At 39.6% G+C, this 24427-nt stretch overlaps 1 protein-coding gene across 3 annotated transcripts in view; it reads right to left on the bottom strand.

The window, feature by feature from the left end:
• PLCH1 (phospholipase C eta 1) overlaps window positions 1–24427 on the bottom strand; it is a 240388-nt gene that overhangs the window by 36382 nt on the left and 179579 nt on the right. For all 3 annotated transcript variants that reach the window (XM_060298491.1, XM_070045495.1, XM_060298490.1), the window contains 2 exons: window positions 23657–23764; window positions 2759–2920 (listed from right to left, as the gene is read on the bottom strand). In XM_060298491.1, the coding sequence (XP_060154474.1) occupies window positions 2759–2920; window positions 23657–23764 (270 nt within the window). The remainder of the gene's footprint in view (window positions 1–2758; window positions 2921–23656; window positions 23765–24427) is intronic.

The following is a 24427-nucleotide window of genomic DNA, read 5'->3' as shown; positions in this document are numbered from 1 at the left end:
TCTAAAGAAGGCAGGCATCCTTCTACTAAGTGCTTCCAGCGTGAAGGATGAGAATTTCATTTTTGTTTTACTTCGGAGATCTCCAGGAAAAAGCTGGCACCAGTAGCACACAGTACTGCACTTCTGAGTGACGATCCAGGAGGGAAGGGAGCTGAAGTGATGAGCTGTCCTGAACCCCACAGCACATTCTCAGCCTTGGCTCTACATGTGTATATGTATCTGACACAGATGGACTTGTCTCTACAGTAACTTGTCTTTGCTTGCCACTGAACCAAAACCATACTTTAAAAACTAACACAACAGCAGGGTTAAAAACCTTAACACTTCATAGTCCAGTTTATTAAAGTTGCAGCCTCCATTTACTTTCTGCAAGTCTGATACATTCTTGCAGTCACCCAGGTTTAAGGGAAAGTAAAAAATAAAAAAGAGGAGGAGTTTTGTCCTACTACTTCTCTGAAATTTGAAGTCCCTTACCATCTTACCTGATGGGGAAATTACCATTAGGATCTCTTCCATAAAAAGAAAGATGGGCTTGATTTGTTTCTTCAAAAATCTCCAAGACCTGCTGTTGTCTTTCCAGTTGGAATGATCTACGACGGAACAAGAAAAGACTTCTCCAAAAGCATAAGGGGAAGTGACTGGCCCAGATTAGCCAAAGAGAGTTCACCAGGGACAAGAAGCAGAAATCAAGCCGGGTTAACCGAATGTGATTTTACAGACGTTTGTGTAGTTTAAACTAAGAGGCTGGAGGGTCAGGGAGGAAAGGGAGAGGCTAACTGGTATTTATAGAAATGTTCAAGAAAATTCAAAATTGTATGATAAACTGTAAGGGCAGTAATGCTGTAAATGACATTTTGGTTGTCTCCCAACATTCCATTCTGCCCCTCCAGCATGCAGGGGCAGAATGCATTTTCAGAGGGGCAGACCTTGGTGCCAGTTCCAGGGGTAAGTTCTCAGTGGCATCAGCAAGCCAATGGTATCCTACGTCCTTGCCAAACTACTGTTCCAAGAAGGACACATATGCAAGGCCACCATGGGGATCAACTCAGGAGTGGGCACATGAGCTAAGATGCTCAACCAGAGCTCAGCACAAACTCTGGTTTGTTGGATGAGGCACATACACTGTCTCACTCTCTCTGTACTTGGACCAAGAAACACATAGCTCAGGGGCCTGTTGGCAGTCACCCTGCAACCACCAGGAGAGGGGGAACCAACATGGGATGATGCTAATCACGTGGTAGGTAGAACAGAAAGACAGGTCTTTGATGACCCTGCTGAGCCTCTGAATTAAGCCCACCTTGAAGGCCACTCTGCAAATGAACTTGCCACTTACCTAACCCAACGCCTTTCTTCATTATTTAAGCCATTTTGAATTAGGTTTTCTATGTTTGGAAACTAAACAGACCTGAGAAACAGCCAGGCGTTTGAATGGCTGGACTTCTGTAGAGTCTAGAAAGTAACCACCAAAGCTGAGTGGTTGCTCACATCCAAAAGTGATGATCTTCCCTCTGCCTAGGGAGCTCTGAGCTCTGGAGGGTAGGCAGCAGTAGCAGGGGAAGCTGCTATCAGCTAAGCCAGGGACCACATGGATCTCCTCTGGTCCAGAATAAATGCCCTCAATGTCCTGCCGTGATAACATCAGCAAACCCACTATCCCTCTTCTTTGCCCATTTATGATATTTTTATTAGAAAGCAGAATAAAAGCCTCAGTCAGAGCCCAAACCATTCATTCACTCAGCAACTATATATGAAGGTCATACTAAGGTCCAGGCACTATACAAGTCAGGAAAACAATGGTTATCAAGACTGACATGGTTCCTGCCTTCACAGAATCTACAGTCTAGTTGAGAAGACAGATATTGAACAAATAAATGCAAATGTGTAGGAAAAAAAGAACTTCTTGAAAAAAGAAGATATAACAGGCTACCATCAACAATATAAAAGGGATAGCTAACCTAACCTAGGGGTCAAGGCAGGACTCATTTAGAATACCACATGGTTGCTGGAATTTAAAAGCCTAAGTAGGAGTTAGCTAGCGTAGATGTGGAAATGGAGTGTTCCAGGGAGAGGAAATGGAATGTGAGGAAGACCATGGCATTTAGATGGTTGTGGCTGGTGTGACGTCGTGGGTGGTGGTGTGACAGGGAAAATGGGGAGATCTGAGACAGGAGAGGTAGGCAAAGATGGAATTATGCAGTTCCTTGAAAGCCCAGTTAGTTTGTAATTTATCCCAAGCATAATAGGAAGCCACTGAAAAATTTTGAACAGTGGAGTGACACAATCAGATTTGCATTTTTAAAACATCATGCTGATTTCAGAGTGAAGGTTAGATTTAAAGAGGGCAAGAGAAGTCTAAGTGAGAGTTAACATTGGCCTGAATTAGGACACAGCCGTGGAGAAGAAGTGGACAGACATACACATTCAGAAGGTGTGATCAACAGGGCATGGAGGCCACCTGAATGAGTCCCCACCCTCACCTGAACACAAGTGGGGAAGATGAATGCAGGGGCACTGGGCTTTGTCCTGAGGGTGCCAGTGAAGGAGCATATGAATCATTTCTACACCCACCCATGCACTTTAATCTATTATTCACTATTTCTCTCCATTTTTCAGGAGGAGATTCTCATTTTTCCAGCAATATAAGGATAGAAATGGAAGAAACTGGAGAAGCCTTCCACAAATGACAAATGATAAGAAACAAAGCATGAGGTGCTTTCTTTTTCCTGTTGAAGGACAAGTACAAGAGGGAAATGTATACCTGCTTCAGGTGTGCATTTAAGCCTTCATGCGTGGCCTTCAGTAGTGCCCTCACTGTGAAACTATCAGGATCTTCCTTGTCTCGAATTTGAGATTCTTTTAACAGCGACTCCAGTTTTTTCCTTATGAAAGATTCCACCTGATGCTCAGTGGTCCCGTTATTCTGCGAAGAATTAAACAGTGGAAATAATTTCCCTTAAGGAACACAGAATCACTTAGAACACAGCCTTCACTCAAGCCAATATTGCTGCTATAATTTCTCTCTCAATTACCTGTAAAAAGTTAAGCTTATTGTACAATTTTTTGTCCTTCTCCCACCAGCCCTCCACCAATCCCATAAAATAATGATGACTGTGACTGCATTCAACCTTTAACAACCCTATAGTCTTATTATCATTCCCATTTCAGAGACACAGAATCTGATGTTTAGAGAAATAAGTTGATCAAGGTTGCAAAGCTAGCAAAGAACTGAGGCAGGATTCCAACTCAGGGCTCCTAAGTTCTTCTCCCCACACTACTTTATACTTTCACTAGAGGGAAGGCCAAGGAAAGTTTTGGGAGAATAAGTTTTCTGTACCTACATAGGGAAATTTGAACAAGACTATACTATTTAAAACAAATCACTTCCTTCACTGAAGGGAAAAAAGTGCTATGGAAATCTTTGTAAAGGAGGATTATTCTGAGATAAAATGTCTTTCCTATCTCTGCCCCACTATGTAATTGGAGGGAATTCACTACTGACTTGTGCCATGACTCAGCACTGTAATTACCTTAAGATCACAACTAATTTCAAGTGTTTTGGATAACAAAGCTCTGCCTGTGTCCAGGAGATAATTTACACAATGTTTAAGTGATCAAGGGACCCAGATTTCCTAGAAGTCTGCTTAGTGCAGGTTTTTGACTCCCTTGTTCTACCTGAAACTAACGGCCCAGGCTCTGTTCACTGCTTCTCCCCTTCTCAACTCCCTCCCCCTCCCGCTATGTCCAACACCCTTCCATAAACTCTTCAGCCACTTGCCAAAGGCCAACCCACCCAAAGGCAAGGAAGGGGCGCTCCTCCACCAGAACAATGCCCCTAGTCCTCACCAAAAGTTTAAGATCCATTTTTCCACTTGCAAATTTGTTACTAAGAGGTCATTATATTTAAACAAGAGAATGGGCAGTTTTTCAGTAATGCATTCATTTTCACAAAATCTTATAAGAGCAAAGCAATATAAATACAAAGGGAAACTGGAAAAAAAAAAGGCTACATCAGAACAGGTTACTGAATTTCCCTGTATTAATATCACATGCACGAATATCTTTAATATACCCAGTGAATGAGGCACTCCACTTCACTGGAGGCCCTCAGGTCCTGCAGGAGATGCAAAGGTGGAAAAGAGCTGGCCTTTGACATCAGGAGCAAAGATCCCATCAGGCTAACAAAGGCATGTCCCCAAATATCCTACCCAGGTCCACACAGCTGCCTGCAAAAGCACAAATGACCAGCACAACAGTGGTTCTGAGAAGGAACACGGCATTCCTGCCTGAGTGACCAGGAAGACCTCAAAGAACAGGGGGGACTCTGTATGGTAACTAAAACTTCAACAGTGATGAAGAGATGTCATCCATCACTCTAGCAAAGATTTTTACATTAGCAAAGCGTGTTTTATAAACATATGAACAGATTCGTTTTCCTGGAGCAGAAGTTCATGAAGGGGGGTAGTGGCAGATAAAGTTGGAAAAGTACTTTGGGAATGGGTTGTGGAGGTTCCTGAAAGCAAGAAGTCAAGAGGTGTGGAGTTGCTGAGAGTCTCTGGGTAGACAAGTGCCTGAGTTGCATTTTAGAAATAACAGTAACCAGGCAGCATATACAGAAAGAGAAAAGATACCTTACAAATGAAAAGCCAGATGCGAGGATTGGTTCAAGATGGCGGAGTAGAAGGACGTGCTCTCACTCCCTCTTGTGAGAGCAGAGAGCACCGGAAGCACAACTAACTGCTGAAAAATCAACGACAGGAAGACACTGGAACTCACCAAAAAAGATATCCCACATCCAAAGACAAAGGAGAAGGCACAATGAGATGGTAGGAGGGGCTCAATCACAATAAAATCAACTCCTATAACTGCTGGGTGGGTGACTCACAAACTGGAGAACACTTATACCGCAGAAGTCCAACCACTGGAGTGAAGGTTCTGAGCCCCACGTAAGGCTTCATAACCTGGTGGTCTGGCAACAGGAGGAGGAATTCTTAGAGAATCAGACTTTGAAGGCTAGCAGGATTTGATTGCAGGACTTCGACAGGACTGGGGGAAACAGAGACTCCACTCTTGGAGGGCACACACAAAGTAGTGTGCGTATCAGGACCCAGAGGAAGGAGCAGTGACCCCATAGGAGACTGAACCAGACCAACCTGCTAGTGTTGGAGGGTCTCCTGCAGAGTCAGCGGGTGGCTGTGTCTCACTGTGGGGACAAGGACACTGGCAGCAGAAGTTCTGGGAAATACTCCTTGGTGTGAGCCCTCCCAGAGTCCACCATTAGCCCCACCAAAGAGCCCACGTAGGCTCCAGTGTTGGGTGGCCTCAGGCCAAACAACCAACAGGGAGGGAACCCAGCCCCATGCCTCAGCAGACAAGTGGATTAAAGTTTTACTGAGCTCTGCCCACCAGAGCAACAGTCAGCTCTACCCACCACCAGTCCCTCACATCAGGAAAATTTCACAAGCCTCTTAGATAGTCTCATCCACCAGAGGGCAGACAGCAGAAGCAAGAAGAACTATAACCCTGCAGCCTGTGGAACAAAAACCACATTCACAGAAAGACAGACAAGATGAAAAGACAGAGTGCTATGTACCAGATGAAGGAACAAGACAAAACCCCAGAAAAAGAACTAAATGAAGTGGAGATAGGCAAACTTCTAGAAAAAGAATTCAGAATAATGACAGTGAAGATAATCCAGGACCTTGGAAAAAGAATGGAGGAAAAGATCGAGAAGATGAAAGAAATGTTTAACAAAGACCTAGAAGAATTAAAGAAAAAACAAACAGAGATGAACAATATAATAATGGAAATGAAAAATACACTAGAAGGAACCAATAGCAGAATAACTGAGGCAGAAGACCGGATAAGTGACCTGGAAGACAGAATGATGGAATACACTGCTGTGGAGAAGAATAAAGAAAAAAGAATGAAAAGAAATGAAGACAGCCTAAGAGACCTCTGGGACAACATTAAACGCAACAACATTCGCATTATAGGGGTCCCAGGAGGAGAAGAAAGAGAGAACGGACCTGAGAAAATATGTGAAAAGATTATAGTTGAAAACTTCCCAACATGGGAAAGGAAATAGACACCCAAGTCCAGGAAGTCCAGAGAGACCCATACAGGATAAACCCAAGGAGAAACATGCCAAGACACACAGTAATCAAACTGGCAAAACTTAAAGACAAAGAAAAATTGTTGAAAGCAACAAGGGAAAAACAATTAATAACATACAAGGGAACTCCCATAAGGTTGACAGCTGATTTCTGAGCAGAAAGTCTACAAGCCAGAAGGGAGTGGCATGACATATTTAAAGTGATGAAAGGGAAGAACCTACCACCAGGATTTCTCTAGCTGGCAAGTATGTCATTCAGATTCAATAGAGAAATTAAAAGCTTTACAGACAAGCAAAAGCTAAGAGAATTCAGCACCACCAAACCAGCTCTACAACAAATGCTAAAAGAACTTCTCCAAGTGGGAAACACAAGAGAAGAAAAGGATCTTCAAAAACAAACCCAAAACAATTAAGAAAATGGTAACAGGAACATACATATCAATAATTACCTTAAACATGAATGGATTAAATACTCCAACCAAAAGACACAGGCTTGCTGAATGGATACAAAAACAAGACCCATATATATGCTGTCTAGAAGAGACCCACTTCAGACCTAGGGACACATACAGACTGAAAGCGATGGGATGAAAAAAGGTATTCCATGCAAATGGAAATCAAAAGAAAGCTGGAGTAGCAATACTCATATCAGATAAAATAGACTTTAAAATAAAGACTATTACAAGAGACAAGGAAGGACACTACATAATGATCAAGGGATCAATCCAAGAAGAAGATATAACAATTATAAATATATATGCACCCAACATAGGAGCACCTCAATACATAAGGCAACTACTAACAGCTATAAGAGAGGAAATTGACAGTAACACAATAAGAGTGAGGGAATTTAACACCTCACTTACACCAATGGACAGATCATCCAAACAGAAAATTAATAAGGAAACACAAGCTTTAAATGACACAATAGACCAGATAGATTTAATTGATATTTCTAAGACATTCCATCCAAAAACAGCAGATTACACTTTCTTCTCAAGTGCACACAGAACACTCTCCAGGATAGATCCCATCTTGGGTCACAAATCAAGCCTCAGTAAATTTAAGAAAACTGAAATCTTATCAAGCAACTTTTCTGACCACAACACTATGAGACTAGATATGAATTACAGGGAAAAAACGTAAAAAACACTAACACATGGAGGCTAAACAATACGTTACTAAATAACCAAGAGATCACTGAAGAAATCAAAGAGGAAATAAAAAAATACCTAGAGATAAACGACAATGAAAACACGATGATCCAAAACCTATGGGGTGCAGCAAACCCAGTTCTAAGAGGGAAGTTTATAGCAATACAAGTCTACCTAAAGAAACAAGAAAAACCTCAAATAAACAATCTAAAGTTGGTTTTTTGAGAAGATAAACAAAATTGATAAACCATTAGCTAGACTCATTAAAAAAAGAGGGAGTGGACTCAAATCAATAAAATTAGAAATGAAAAAGGAGAAGTTACAACAGACACAGCAGAAATGCAAACTATCCTAGGAGACTACTACAAGCACCTCTATGGGAAAAAAATGGACAACCCCGAAGAAATGGACAAATTTTTGGAAAGGTATAACCGTCCAAGGCTGAACCAGGAAGAAACAGAAAATATAAACACACCAATCACAAGTAATGAAATTGAAACTGTGATTAAAAATCTTCCAACAAACAAAAGCCCAGGAACAGATGGCTTCACAGGTGAATTCTATCAAACATTTAGAGAAGAGCTAACACCCATCCTTCTCAAACTCTTCCAAAAAACTGAAGAGGAAGGAACACTCCCAAACTCATTCTAGGAGGCCACCATCACCCTGATACCAAAACCAGACAAAGATACTACAAAAAAAGAAAATTACAGACCAATATCACTGATGAATATGGATGCAAAAATCCTCAACAAAATACTAGCAAACAGAACCCAACAACATGTTAAAAGGATCATACACCATGATCAAGTGGGATTTTTCCCAGGGATGCAAGGATTCTTCAATATAAGCAAATCAAAGTGACACACCATATTAACAAATTGAAGAAGAAAAACCATATGATCACCTCAATAGATGCAGAAAAAGCTTTTGACAAAATTCAACACCCATTTATGATAAAAACTCTCCAGAAAGTGGGCATAGAGCAAACTTACCTGAACACAGTAAAGGCCATATATGACAAACCCACAGCAAACATCATTCTTAACAGTGAAAAACTGAAAGCATTTCCTCTAAGATCACGAAGAAGACAAGGATACCCACTCTCACCACTATTATTGAACATAGTTTTGGAAGTACTAGCCATGGCAATCAGAGAAGAAAAAGAAATAAAAGGAATACAAATTGGAAAAGAAGAAGTAAAAGTGTCAGTTTTTGCAGATGCCATGATACTATACATAGAGAATCCTAAAGATGCCACCAGAAAACTACTAGAGCTAATCAATGAATTTGGTAAAGTAGCAGGATAAAAAATTAATGCACAGAAATCTCTTGCATTCCTATACACTAATGACGAAAAATCTGAAAGAAAAGTTATGGAAACACTCCCATTTACCATTGCAACAAAAAGAATAAAATACCTAGGAATAAACCTACCTGGGGAGACAAAAGACCTGTATGCAGAAAACTATAAGACACTGATGAAAGAAATTAAAGATGATACAAACAGATGGAGAGATATACCACGTTCTTGGATTGGAAGAATCAGTATTGTGAAAATGACTCTACTACCCAAAGCAATCTACAGGTTCAGTGCAATCCCTATCAAATTACCAATGGCATTTTTTACAGAACTAGAACAAAAAATCTTAAAATTTGTATGGAGACACAAAAGACCCCGAATAGCCAAAGCAGTCTTAAGGGAATAAAAACGTAGCTGGAGGAATCAGACTCCCTGACTTCAGACTCTACTACAAAGCTACAGTAATCAAGACAATATGGTACTGGCACAAAAACAGAAATATAGATCAATGGAACAGGATAGAAAGCCCAGAGATAAACCCACACACCTATGGTCAACTAATCTATGACAAAGGAGGCAAAGATATTTAAGAGACTGTCTTTTCTCCACTGTATAAGTGGTGTTGGGAAAACTTGACAGATCCATGTAAAAGAATGAAATTAGAACACTCCCTAACACCATACACAAAAATAAACTCAAAATGGATTAGAGGCCTAAATGTAAGACCAGACACTATAAAACTCTTAAAGAAAGACATAGGAAGACTACTCTTTGACATAAATCACAGCAAGATCTTTTTTGATCCACCTCCTAGAGTAATGGAAATAAAAACAAAAATAAACAAATGGGACCTAATGAAACTTCAAAGCTTTTGCAAAGCAAAGGAAACTACAAGCAAGATGAAAGGACAATCCTCAGAATGGGAGAAAATATTTGCAAACAAATCAACAAAGGATTAATCTCCAAAATATATAAACACTTCAAGCAGCTCAATAATAAAAAAACAAACAACCCAATCCAAAAATGGGCAGAAGACCTAAATAGACATTTCTCCAAAGAAGACATACAGATGGCCAAGAGGCACATGAAAAGCTGCTCAACATCACTAATTATTAGAGAAATGCAAATCAAAACTACAATGAGGTATCACCTCACACCAATTAGAATGGGCATCATCAGAAAATCTACAAACAACAAATTCTGGAGAGACTGTGGAGAAAAGGGAACACTCTTGCATTGTTGGTGAGAATGTAAATTGATACAGCCACTATGGAGAACACTATGGAGGTTACTTAAAAAACTAAAAATAGAATTACCATGTGACCCAGCAATCCCACTACTGGGCATACACCCAGAGAAAACCATAATTCAGAACGACACATGCACCCCGATGTTCACTGCAGCACTATTTACAATAGCCAGGTCATGGAAGCAACCTAAATGCCTATTGACAGACGACTGGATAAAGAAGATGTGGTACATATATACAATGGAATATTACTCAGCCATAAAAAGGAACGAAATTGGGTCATTTGTAGAGCCGTCGATGGATCTAGAGACTGTCATACAGAGTGAAGTAAGTCAGAAAGAGAAAAACAAATATTGTGTATTAACGCATATATGTGGAACCTAGAAAAATGGTACAGATGAACCAGTTTACAGGGCAGAAACTGAGACACTGATATAGAGAACAAACGTAAGGACACCAAGGGGGGAAAGCGGCTGGGGTGTGTGTGTGTGATGAATTGGGAGATTGGGATTGACATATATACACTAATATGTATAAAATGGAAAACTAATGAGAACTTGCTATATAAAAAAATAAATGAAATAAAATTCAAAAATTCGAAGAAAAAAAAAAGAAAAGCCAGACGCATTGGTTTCCACTACGAGCACTAAGACCAAAGTGCTGGTGGGGGAGTTAATACAGGTGAGAGAGAGTTTGAGAGCATTCTGCATAAAACAAATATATATTGAGCTGTTATATGCAAGGTGAAAACATTGTTAAGGTACAACCCCACTGTCATAGAACTCTCAGTGTCACAGAGGAGGCAGACACATCAGTGCATAATTACACAACAGGTGCATGTAGGGTGACAGATGGGCACACAGAGGAGGGGCACCTCGCCCAGCCTTGGGAATGCAGGAGACTTCCAGGATCAGAGGACGCTTGAGCCGAGCCTTAAAAGAGGCGTGTATTAGGTTCCTGTGGCTGCTACAATAAGTTACCACAAACCTGGTAGCTTAAAATGAAGAGCTATTTATTTTTTCACAGTTCTAGAGGCCAGAAGTATAAAGTCAAGCTGTTGTCAGTGCTACATTCAGCCTCCCCAAGGCTCTCAGGGAAAAACCTTTCCTTGCTTCTTCCAGTTTATGGTGGCACCAAGCACTCCTTGGCTTGTGGCAACATAACTCTTGTCTCTGCCTGTCCTTGCATGGCCTTCTCCCGTTGTCCCCACTCCTAACATTAATAAAGGATGAGTTGCTCCCACAAAATAAGAGCACTTGTCATTGGATTTTTAAGGCTCACCCGGTTAATCCAGAATGATCTCATCTCAAGATTCTTAACCTAATTACATCTACAAAGAGTCTTTTTCCAAATAAGGTCAAACTCATAGGTACCAGATGGTAGGCCTTGGACATATCTTTCGCCGGCCACAATCAACCTTCTACAATGGGCTGTATGAATAAGAGCTGATAATCTGGCAAAGAGTGGGGTAAAGGCATTCCAACATGAGCAACACTTAGCAAAGCACTATCTATGAGAACGAGTAACCTATATGAACATGGAGAAAAGAGCACCGGGAAACACAGAAAAAGCAACTAAGACTTTATATGCTGTGCTAAGGCTTACAAAGCACTGTCATGTAACAACACTTTGAACCACCCAAGACCCTTTAAGGCAGTAGGAATAGCCAAATTATGATGCTTCTCTTTTTAAAAAAAAAAAAAAAAACTTTTTATTTATTAATAAACTATAGAGAAAATTGAAAAAATAAAATAAAATAAAACGGATAACCAACAAGGACCTACTGTATAGCACAGGGAGCTCTGCTCCATGTTATGTAACAACTTAAATGGGAAAAGAATTTGAAAAAGAATAGCTACATGTATATGTATAACTGAATCACTTTACTGTATGCCTGAAACTAATACAACATTGTTAATCATCTATACTCCAATATAAAATAAAAAGTTAAAAAGACTAGCCAAATTTTACTCATAATGATGCAGAGGCAGAAAGATTCAACACCTTGTCCAGACACACATGCCTATGAAGTGGATGAGGTGGGACCTAAGACTTCCAATTCAAAATTCTGTGTCTACTTCACCATACAGTGCTGCAGTCATCCCTTTTCTACTGTTACAGAAAAAGATAAATTCCTAAGTCAAATTAATCATATTTTAAATAATCTTTATTCCTACAGGACATCTGGGAAATAAAGCATCACAATCCCTCTGTAGAAAAATATACAATAGTAGGTTTCACTTAAGGTCAGAAGTGAATCCAAGAGGGACTTCCCTGGCGGTCCAGTGGGTAAGACTCCACGCTTCCAATGCTGGGGGCGAGGGTTTGATCCCTGGTCGGGGAACTAAGATCCCACGGGCCATGCAGCCAAAAGTAAATAAATAAATAAAATTCTTTAAAAAAGAAGTGAATCCGAGAAAGGAAGTCCAGGTCTCAAACTCCCAACACGTTTCAAGTGACCCAGAGCCTGGCAGGGAGCACGTGTGTTGAAAGATCCAAAAGAGAAAGTGTGTAAGAGCACCTAGCATGCCTGGTGTCGCACAAATGCCCCAAATAAGTAAGCATCAGTTTCCTTGCCTGGCTCAGGGCCACATGAGGAGTCAGAGACAGTGAGGAAATGAACCGTGGCAGTTATGCCCAAACACTTTCAGCGTCAGCAAAACAAGGCTAAAGATACAAAGCCGGACCCACTGGTGCTGGTGAAATAATGAATGCTTAACACAAAGGCTATAATTATTCACCTTACATCCTCTCAACTCTGGGAGTTGCTGAAGGAATGATATTTCTGCCTGTTGATCTTTTTCTTCCTTGTGATTTACAGCACAAGAATAAATAAATGTGTGGCTGAGGTTTCATTAATATATTATCGTTTGGCCCTGGAACCCAATAGCACTACTGAAAAAAAGCTGCGACACACTTAACCTGGCAAGAGTCAGCCACCGTGCAGCTGCAGCAGGGACCACAGTTGAAAGCCATAAGCATCTTGCTCTTTTGTTCCCTGAGCGGTGGGAGAGGGAGGATATTGCAGCTGGAGTTGGGGGGAGGGGACAGCAGCCCTTCAATATGGTCTGGAGTAGTTTCCACCTGAGCCGCAATCAGGCTTCCTAATTCCCATTTCTGAGACGCAAATATGATCTAGGAATATCAACCACAAATAAATAAGTCAAACACAAAACACATTCTTGTTTTGTCTCCAGCGTGAAATGAAAAGATCACTGGAAACAGAGAGGGCTGACCACTTCCAGGCTGGGAAGCAGCAGGAAAGGGGAGGGAGTGGGCTGGAGGGGCTGCCCCTTAATGAGGGACTCTCTCTACCACCATGCAGAGTGGTGCTCTACCTGGGCTGCACACTGGAATCACCAGGGGCATGTGGCAAAATTCCAGGCCCCATCCCAGACCAATTACATGGGATCTCTGGGTGAGGACCAGGGCATTGGGATTTTTGAAAGCTCCCCTGTCATTCCAATGTGCAGCCACAGTTGGGGCCTTTGCTTTAAAAACGAAAAACAAAACACTGGAATATCTCACTGTCCCAAAATGTCTTTTTTCCCCCTCTGGGTTAGAGTTGCAGACAGGAAGGATAATATATTAGCTGCCCTTTGTGAGTGCCTTAGAGCTCTCCAAGCTGGCCACCTGAGTGTCTTGGGCTGAAGAGCAGCTGCTTCTCAGCCATCCGAGGCTGTGCATTTACTCCTGTCCTCTCCTGTCTCCTGCCTGCTCCTTTAGCTCCCTTAAAACACCTTCTTCTGCTCAAGGACCAGCTCAGGACTTACATTAGCGATAATCATGCTGCAGCTGCTATTCTTCTTATAGATCGTATCTAACATTTACTGAGTACAAATTATGTGCCAGGCATTGTTCTGAGTTCTTTACAGAGTATGAACTTAACTTAACCCTTATGATAATCATTTTCCTTTGTTTTCTTCAGTTAAATAATGATTTCATTCCTTTACTACATAATAAGTCAAATTTATACAACTATGGCAGAGGATGAGAATGGCTTATATTTCCAACCAGGAGAAGTCACTATTCCTTTTTGTAAAACTGAAGTATAGTTGATTTAAAATATTATATTAGTTTCAGAATGGGAGAAAATATTTGCAGACGATGCAACTGACAAGAGATTAATCTCCAAAATATACAAACAGCTCATGCAGCTCAGTATCAAAAAAAACAAACACCTCAATCAAAATAGGGACAGAGGGCTTCCCTGGTGGCGCAGTGGTTGAGAGTCCGCCTGCCAGTGCAGGGGACATGGGTTCGTGCCCCGGTCTGGAAAGATCCCACATGCCGCAGAGCGGCTGGGCCCGTGAGCCATGGCCGCTGAGCCTGCGTGTCCGGAGCCTGTGCTCCGCAACGGGAGAGGCCCACGTACCGCAAAAAAAAAAAAAAAAAAAAAAGGGACAGAACCACTGTGGAAAATGGTATGGAGGTTCCTCTGAAAACTAAAAATACAATTACCACGTGACCCAGCAATCCCACTCCAGACAAAACTATAATTCAAAAAGATACATGGACCCTTATGTTCATAGCAGCACTATTCACAATAGCCAAGACATGGAAACAACCTAAATGTCCATCGACAGATGAATGGATAAAGAAGATGTGGTACATATATACAGTGAAATACTACTCAGGCATAAAAAAGAATGAAATAATGCCATTTGCAGCAGCATGGATGCAACTAGAGATTATCATACTAAGTGAAGAAAGTCAGAAAGAGAAAGACAAATACCGTATGATATCACTCATAAAATATGACACATATGAAACTATCTATGAAACAGAAACAGAATCAGGAACACAGAGAACAGACTGGTGGTTGCCAAGGGGGAGGGGGGTGGGAGACGGTTGGACTGGGAGTTTGGGATTAGCAGATGCAAACTGGAATATACAGAATAAACAAAAATGTTTTACTGTATAGCACAGGGAACTATATTCAATATCCTCTGATAAACCATAATGGAAAATATGAAAAAAAGTGTATATATATATATATATATGTATAACTGAGTCACTTTGCTGTACAGCAGTAATTAACACAATACTGTAATTCAACTATAAATCAATAAAAAATATATTTTAAAAAAATGGGCAGAAGATCTAAATAGACATTTCTCCAAAGAAGACATACAGATGGCCAAAAAGCACATTAAAAGATGTTCAACATCACTAATTATTAGAGAAATGCAAATCAAAACTACAATGAGGTATCACCTCACACCGGTCAGAATGGCCATCATCAAAAAATCTACAGACAATAAATGCTGGAGAGGGTGTGGAGAAAAGGAAACCCTCCTACACTGTTGCTGAAAATGTAAATTGGTACAATCATTATGGAGAGCAGTATGGAGGTTCCTTAAAAAACTAAAAATAGAGCTACCATATGATTCAGTTATACATATACATATATCTATTCTTTTTCAGATTCTTTTCCCTTATAGGTTATTACAGAGTATTGAGTAGAATTCTCCATGCTATACAGTAGGTCCTTGCAGATTATCTATTTTATATATAGTAGTGCATATGTGTTAATCTCAACCTCCTAATTTATCCCTCTCCCCTACCTTTGCCCTTTTGTAACCATAAGTTTATCTTCTATGTCTGTGAGTCTGTTTCCGTTTTGTCAATAAGTTCATTTGTGTCATTTTTTTAGACTCCACACATAAGTGATGTAAGATATTTGTCTTTCTCTGACTTTACTTAGTATGATAATCTCTAGGTCCACCCATGTTGCTGCAAATGGCATTATTTTGTTCTTTTTTAAGGCTGAGTAATATTTTATTATATATACACCACATCTTCTTTATCCATTCCTCTGTTGATGGACATTTAGGTTGCTTCCATGTCTTGGCTATTGTAAATAGTGCTGCTATGAACATTGAGGTGCATGTATCTTTTCAAATTATAGTTTTCTCTGGATATATGTCCAGGAGTGGGATTGCTGGCTCATATGGTAGCTCTATTTTTAGTTTTTTTAAGGAATCTCCATACTATTTTATCCAGAGATAAACCTATGCACCTATGGTCACCTAATCTATGACAAAGGAGGCAGAATATACAATGGAAGAAAAACAGTCTCTTCAATAAGTGGTACTGGGAAAACTGGACAGCTACATGTAAAAGAATGAAATTAGAACACTCTCTAACACCATACACAAAAATAAACTCAAAATGGATTAAAGATCTAAACATAAGCCTGGGATACTATAAAACTCTTAGAGGAAAACATAGGCAGAACACTCTCTGACATAAATTGCCTTAAGATATTTTTTGATCCACCTCCTAGGGTAATGACAATAAAAGCAAAAATAAACAAATGGGACCTAATTAAACTTAAAAGCTTTTGCACAGCAAAGGAAACCATAAACAAAATGAAAAAACGCACAGAATGGGCGAAAATATTTGCAAATGAATCAACCAACAGGGGATTAATCTCCAAAATATACGAGGAGCTTATGCAGCTCAATATCAGAAAAACAACCCAATCAAAAATTGGGCAGAAGATCTAAACAGAAGATTGGGCAGAAGATCTAAATGTCTTACTGTATAGCACAGGGAACTATATTCAATATCCTCTGATAAACCGTAATGGAAAATATGAAAAAGAGTGTGTGTGTGTGTGTGTGTGTATATATATATATATATATATATATATATATATATATATCCTGTTCTCCTATCCTGTTCCATTGATCTATATTTCTGTTTCTGTTCCAATATCATATTGTTTTGATTACTGTAGCTTTGTAGTATAGTCTGAAGTCAGGGAGCCTGATTTCTCCAGCTCCGTTTTTCTTTCTCAAAATTGCTTTGGCTATTCAGGGTCTTTTGCATTTCCATACAAGTTGTAAAAATTTTTGTTCTAATTCTGTGAAATGAATCACTTTGCAGTACACCTGAAACTAACACAACATTGTGAATCAACTGTACTCCAAGATAAAATAAAAATTAAAAATAAATTGCTTATTCTTACAATATAGAGCCTATTAATTTAGTTGCTATCAGTAAGAATCAGAATTTAGAACCCTTATTCTTTCTGTCTCAAGATTTTTTCATGTAGTAATAGCTTTTTTAAAGAGTAGAGATCCCTAGGAAGATAAGGAGATAAAATGGATGACTTCAAGATTCTCAAGATATTATGGCCAGTCACACAATGTATTTGTGCAAGGTCATGAGAGTCCCGTAGGTTTGTAGACCTGCTCCTTCTCCAGGTCAGAGGTCAATGTCAGCCAGGAGAGGACACTCCTACAACAGTTCAGAGCCAACTGGGACAACCCCTTCCCAGGAGTGTGAACGCAACTTATGAAGGTGGTAGGCAGGTCAGAGAGCCAGAAAAAGATTTTGACGTATTATTTTGATGTCCATTTAGAAGATGAAGATAAAGAAACAGGTCTAGAGTGGCAGAGCCAGGCTTTGACCTAGGCTCCAAAGCCTGTGTGTTTGATGACTGCTACCCAGTATGTCATCTGACCTACTCTGGGTATTCCAGGCTACCCTCAGCTCTCTTTCCTCTGAATTCACATTTTCTTAAGTCAATTCCACATGACATAACAATTTGTCAAGTTTGTTATTATTTGTTGCCAGTGTGATAAGTGTGTCTCTCCAGCTATATGAACTCCCCAAAAGACATAAATCTGAGAGGTCATATAAAATATCATGCTTGAGAGCAAGGATGGCCCATATAATTTTCCTCCTCTAAATTAATCACTAGATTAATTACTTTATCTAGCACAACCCCATTTTCCTAATCTGTAAAACATCAGAAATGATAGTTTCAACTCCATCCCCATGGCTATAGGAATAAAATGAAATTCTATAAGTATAAAGTCCTTAGCATAGTGCTGGTGCTAGTAAGGGTTCAACAAGTGTTTCATATTTAAAAGCTGATTTTAGCTCAGGTATAAAAAAATAATAGTACAATGTCAAAAAAAATAGCAAAAGGTAATGTTTCTTCAGAGCTGTTAAGTATACACTTTTTTTTTTTTTTTTTTTTTTGCGGTACGCAGGCCTCTCACTGTTGTGGCTTCTCCCGTTGTGGAGCACAGGTTCCAGACGCGCAGGCCCAGCGGCCATGGCTCACAGGCCCAGCCACTCTGTCGCATGTGGGATCTTCCTGGACCAGGGCACAAACCCGTGTCCCCTGCATCGGCAGGCAGACTCTCACCCACTGCGCCACCAGGGAAGCCCAAGCATACACTTTTAAATGTTATTAGAGCAACCATTCTTCATATACATTAAAACAAAAAAAATACTGTCCAAAATGAATGTAAGTCTGGGTTTGTGCATCTGTACATACATGTGGGTTTATATATGACAATGTACATTCATGCTTTAAAGTCCCCCACTGCTGCAATGACAGAAGAACTAACAAAGAGAAAAATCATAATCTTGGTCGAAATAAAATAAACAAGATCACTGCAGATCATAAATGTAGTTGAGCTCCATATTCACAGAGGGCACAGGTGGCCAAGAATTTATATCTTTTAGTACAATAGAAACTAAAAGTGTTCCACATGCTGTGGGAGATTAGAGCTGGTCTCTCAACATGAAACCAAGGTGGTGAAGAAAGCTGGAATGGGATCCTTGCTTATAATAGGAAACACTAAAAAAAAAAAAACTATTGTGAGGAAGATTCAAAATTTAATATCAAAAGAGGTAAGAATGAATAAGAAGACAAACAAAGTGCTGGTTTGCTTGGTGACTGAATGGGTAATATCTTCAACATCTCTAGTGGCAGAGAACTCTCAATCAATGTAAGGTCTGGTTAGGAACCTGGGGCACAGGTGGGCTGTGTGTATATGTGTGGGTGCCATGGGGGTGGGGGTGCTTAGTGTTCAAGTAGAAGCAATCCCAAAACCACTAGATAAGAAGGTTAAATATAGAAAGAAGGAGAATGGAAGGGGAAAAAACATTCCACTCAAAACTGAATATTCAACCCAAAATTCTAAAACCCATGTGGAAAAACTAATGCTAAGATGGAGTGCTAAAAACATCAACACATGGAAAGGAAACTCACTCTTTCACTTTGAAATAAGTATGTTTAGATGCTCAAAGATATAAAGAAATAGCTCCATAAAAAGAACAAGAAACTAAGAAGCCAAACAGTAAAATAAGAACAGGTGTCTACGAAAAAAAAAACAATAAAAATTTTGTAAATCAAGTATATAGTCATTGAAATTAAAAGAATAGCTGGGATAAACTCTAGACCAGATGTAGTCAAAGAGATAATTAATGAATTGGAAAATAATACTGTAAACATATAGTACCCAGAATCCCCTGCCTGCCGACACAGGGGACATGGGTTCTTGCCCCGGTCCGGGAAGATCCCACATGCCGCGGAGCGGCTGGGCCTGTGAGCCATGGCCGCTAAGCCTGTGCGTCCGGAGCCTGTGCTCCGCAACGGGAGAGGCCACGTCAGTGAGAGGCCTGCATACCGAAAAAAAAGAAAACATTAAAGAATTAAGAGATATAGAAAATAAAGTAAGATTCTAACCTAAATCTAATAGTACTTCCAGAAAAAGAAGACTGATGAAATGGCATAAAAACATATTTAAAGAACAAAACTGTTGAGAATTTTCTAGAATGAAAGAAAACATGAGTTCTCCAGTAGGAAGTGAATATGGAGTGCTAAGAAAAATAAACCTACTTCTAGTCATTTAATAGTGAAGTCACAGAACAGCTAGAATAGAAAGGAAAGACATATTACCAACAAGAAATAGTTGTAGAAAACAAACTTATGGTTACCAAGGGGGAAAGAGGGAGGGATAAATTGGGAGACTGGGATTGATATAGACACACTACTATATACAAAACAGATAACTAGTAAGAACCTACTGTATAGCACAGGGAACTCTACTCAATACTCTGTGATGACCTATATGGGAAAAGAATCTAAAAAAGAGTGGATATATGTGTATGTATAGCTGATTCACCTTGCTATACAGCACAAACTGATACAACACTGTAAATTAACTACACTCCAATAAAAATTAATTTAAAAAAACAACAGGGATAGTTGAGTTCTCGGCAATAATTCTCAGAGGATAATAACTTTGAAATATAAGGGAAATATGTACATACACATATCAATAATACATACAGTACATTAGACCTTAAATGTTCATTACCTTAACTCTCTGGCAGGGCAGGGAGGAAGAAATTGTATCATATACTAGAAAACAACTGGAATCTTCAGCTCACCTTCCACTCCTCACCCCTTGTCACCAGGATGAAACAGCATGCCCGGCACGTGGGTGTTTACCGAGGAACAGGACCTCACAACATCATGAGGTAACTCATCCTTTCCATGAGTGCTGACAAGTCTTAAACCAACAAGATTCATAATCGTCCTTAAAATGGCTCAAATCATAAAATGAATAACTTAGGAAAGAAGGTTAATCTAAGGTAATAGGGAGGGAGGAAACTATTAAAGTATTTAGTATGAGACATGCAGAGTGAATAATGGTTTTAGGGTACTAACATAACACAAAAAGTGGTTACATGTTACTCTACTAGGGCTTGTTTAAACTTGTTGGAAGGCTTGGTGTTCACGGGATGAGCTTCATATAGGAGACAGACAGCTTGATATTTGTGCCTAAGAAGCTGGCTGAACCCAGATTCAGAGAGTGCAAGGAACAAGATACTGAATAGCTCAGCAGAAGAGGAAAAAATCAGTGAGGTTGAACCAGTGGGGTGGAAAGTCTGTAAGGCACACTGACATTAGAGGACCCCATAAAAATGAATAATGGTGAGCTGGCCCCACTGAATCAAATTTGTTAGATTACTGTGCTGTGGTTGAAAGGAAGCTGTCCCCGAAGTCTTTGAGTTGTGTGATTCTTGGGTCATTGAACACACCGGCTTTACCTATGGCTTATTACAGTATGAGCCAGATTTTCTCTATGGCTGAAGCCTCAGATTAATGAGGTAGAAGCTTAAAGGATTCAATTAATTCAAAAGAAAGCATTTCTTAAAAGAGCAAAAGCTTTCGGTGTGGTTTGAATCCCTCAGCTTGATGGTAGACTAGGAGGAGTAAGAAGGCCAGCGTGAGGGTCCTGCCTCCCTCTCTGTTCTAACGTAAAGAACAGAGTAAAGAACAGGGTAAAGCTGGGCGAGCCACAGATCCTGCTTCTGACCTCTGCATCTGCTGTTCCCTCTGCCTGGAACAACCTCCCACCCCACCCCAGACATGAGCATGGCTAACCTCGCCTCTTTCCGGTCTTTGCTCAGGTGTTACCTTCTCTGTGAGACCTTTCCTGACCATCCCATCTAAAACGTCAACAGACTCTTTACACACACACTTTCTACACTTCTTCCCTCCCTTTTTCCCTTTAGCGCTTATCACTGCCTAGTACACTACACGTTACTTATTGTCTATCCTTCCTTCTCCCACCAATGCAGAGACTCCACGAAGGCAAAGATTTTTGTCTGTTTTGTTTACTGATATATGCCCCAACATCTACAGCATGTTGGTGCATCTCCAACAGGAGTTCCTCCATAAAAATCTTTTGAATGTGCCAATGAATCTTGCATAAGCCCCATGACAGCTAGCATTCCAGTGTTCGCGAATGCTAAGCTGAAAATCTTTATTTATTGCAATAATTATTGCAATATCTATAACTTATAAATCTAACCACATTCTGTTAACTTAAAACTGAGGTTAAGAACTTCCTCTAAGGTAATTATTGGTTTCATACAAACTATGCACAGTACATCCGCCTTTGCAGAAATATGATCAGACACTCGATTTAGATCAGACAATTTACGTTCAACACTCAGATAAGGCATCTGAGCCCTCTGCTGACAACAGAACTAGAAATTGACTGATTACGGGATAACACTTTGGCTTTCTAAATACAGCACTGCCTTTTCTCAGAAGAGCTCAAAAATAGACAAAAAAGATTTGAAAAAGATGAGTAAAAACCTTATATATTTCCACTAGAATGTTGATTTCTTTATATATTTTCTCTCCTAAAGTCTAACAAAGAGACACCTGTAAAATGTTACAGGTAAGGTGCTCTCCACTTTCACTTAGGCCCAAATCAAAGAATCCAAATGAAAGATCATGGCTATCTTTATGGAATCACATTGTAACCTCTCAACCTATATGGGTTCCTAGACATCAACCAAGAGACTTTGAAGACTGAGAGGAACCCAGTTGGATATTTTCACAGGTGAATTTATTGGTTTGTTTCCATAAAACTATACCTAATTCTCTTTTATAATTGTAGATATTTAACTTAGAAAGTTAGGAGGCTCACTGATATCAGAAGAAATTTTATATTACTGGGTGGATTTAGAAACTAGAATAACTTGGGTTTTACTCAGAGCAACAAATGACTATTGTGATAGTATCAATAGCTAAATTTCCACCACTCATTTTCACTAAAAACTACATTCGCTAAACACATAACTTAGTCAAGACTCTCTGCTCCTTGCTTCTAAATGATAGACTACTCTGAGGCTGGCAACCAAGAGTTTTGGGAAACAAGAGGCAAAGATATTGAAATTCAGAGACAAAAATCTGGCTTATAAAATAAAGCTTAAAGAACGAAATTACCTATAATAGCAAGTAATTAATTATAAAAATAGCAATTAGCTGGAAGAGCAAAAAAGAAACAAAAATATTAATTATATTTTCACTTATGTAAATCTCTTGAGATTTTCTGTAACCATAGCCCTATTAGTGGTATTTAATTGAGCTAATAAAAACTATTAAAAGGCAATGGATTAATACAGATGGTAATTTTTCCTTTTCACTTCAAGGCTGAGTCTTCTCCACTTCATCCCTTCTAAAATGCATCAAAGCCAAGAAAGAACTATCTACTGAGACTTCAGCTGTCATTAAGCCCTTGCCCTCTTTGAAAATAATACCAGCTCTCTTTAATACCTATAGGAAGTCACACAGTTACTATTATTTCAAAGAGAGTAGACTTTTTTTAATGATGTAGTAATTGAATTCAGGGCAATAATGTAAATTAGCAGATTTTATACAATATTTCTCTTTTTTTAGAGGGTAGAATAATTGTCCAGACATCTAGAGGAATACTACTTTTCTGTAGAAATGAAATTGTAAACCTTATAACAAGTTACCATGAGCAGGTGCTACTCTCAGATTGTCATATGTTCCTGGAAATCATGTGAGTTATAGAAGGTGGGGGAAGTCAAGAAGTCCTAGTCCCCCATAGTGATGGGGGGTGGGGGAGGTCTTTAAGCCTTACATTTCTCCCAGGTTTGCATTTCCATTGGATTACCAGGCTAAATGGTGCTTTTCTACAAAGGCAACTCCTTGATCTAGGACAGAGGTCTGAAGCACCATGCAGGTGGCAAACTATTCTATGCCATTTTATCTGAAATGTGGCAAATGTAAGATTTAGCCAAGAGATCCATGTCTGGAAGAGCTTGGAAATCTTCTGGTCCAAGGTACATTCTCTTACGGAGGGGATGAGCATTCTAGAGAAGCATACACACTTGCAGCTGGGTTCTGTGAGCCAGCCTTGACAGGCAGCATGGTGGGGCTTAAAGCCCATTTATGTCAGCAGACAGCAACATTTCCAACCGCAATTTGAGTTTTGACCAAGCTGTAATAGGAGGGAATTTGTCCCTGGAGAGAGGGTCAGATGGGTTAATCACTAACATTCCTTCCAACTCTAGGACACAAGAATCCTTGACTCACTCACTCAATAAACATTTGGGAGTTTTTGTGCCAGCACACAAAGTAATTTTCAATAAATATCCTTTTTACACTACAGCCACCATATCTGTGAAGATTCCAACACAGCAGCAATTTTTACTGTAGCACACAGAGGGTAAAAATTATGGCCAAGCCTGTAACTTACATAGTGGAGCTTGAACTTGCACTCATCTTCAATTTCATCTGCGCTGTCTTCATCAGAAACTTCCCCTTCCTCTGCATCATCTCCAAGGTGATAAGGTAACTTCTTGCCCTGAAATGAAACAAAACACTCAATTTAAAGATGAAAATTCAGCAAGATAGGGGTATGGGAATTAAGAGGTACAAACTACTATGTATAAAGTAAGCTACAAGGATATATTGTACAGCACAGGGAAATACAGCAATTATTTTATAATAACTTTAAATTGAGTCTAATCTATAAAAATATTGAATCACTGTTATACACCTGAAACTAATATTAGTCAACTATACTTCAGTTAAAAAATAAAATAGGAAATGAAAAATGAAAATTCACAATAGCCAAAAGGTGGAAATAACCCAGTGTCTACCAACAGGTGAATGGATAAACAAAATGTGGTATATGCATACACTAAAATGTTATTCAGCTTTTAAAAGTAAGGAAATTCTGACTCATGTTACAACATGGATGAACCTTGAGGACATTAGGCTAAAGGAAATAAGCCGGTCACAAACGACGACTGTTGTATGATTCCACTTATATAAGGTACTCAGAGTAGCCAAATTCATAGAGACAGGAAGTAAAACAGTGGTATCCAGGGGCTGGAGGAAGCGGGTGGTGGGGAAGATGGGAGCTGTTTAATGAGTATGGAGTTTTGGTTTTGCAGGAAAATGAGTTCTGTACGTGGCAATGCGAATGTACTTGACACAGCTGAACTGTACACTTAAAAATGGT

The sequence above is a fragment of the Globicephala melas genome, chromosome 4 (assembly GCF_963455315.2).
Source record: "Globicephala melas chromosome 4, mGloMel1.2, whole genome shotgun sequence".
NCBI classification, from domain to species: domain Eukaryota; kingdom Metazoa; phylum Chordata; class Mammalia; order Artiodactyla; family Delphinidae; genus Globicephala; species Globicephala melas.
This window is presented reverse-complemented; position numbering and strand designations above follow the sequence as displayed.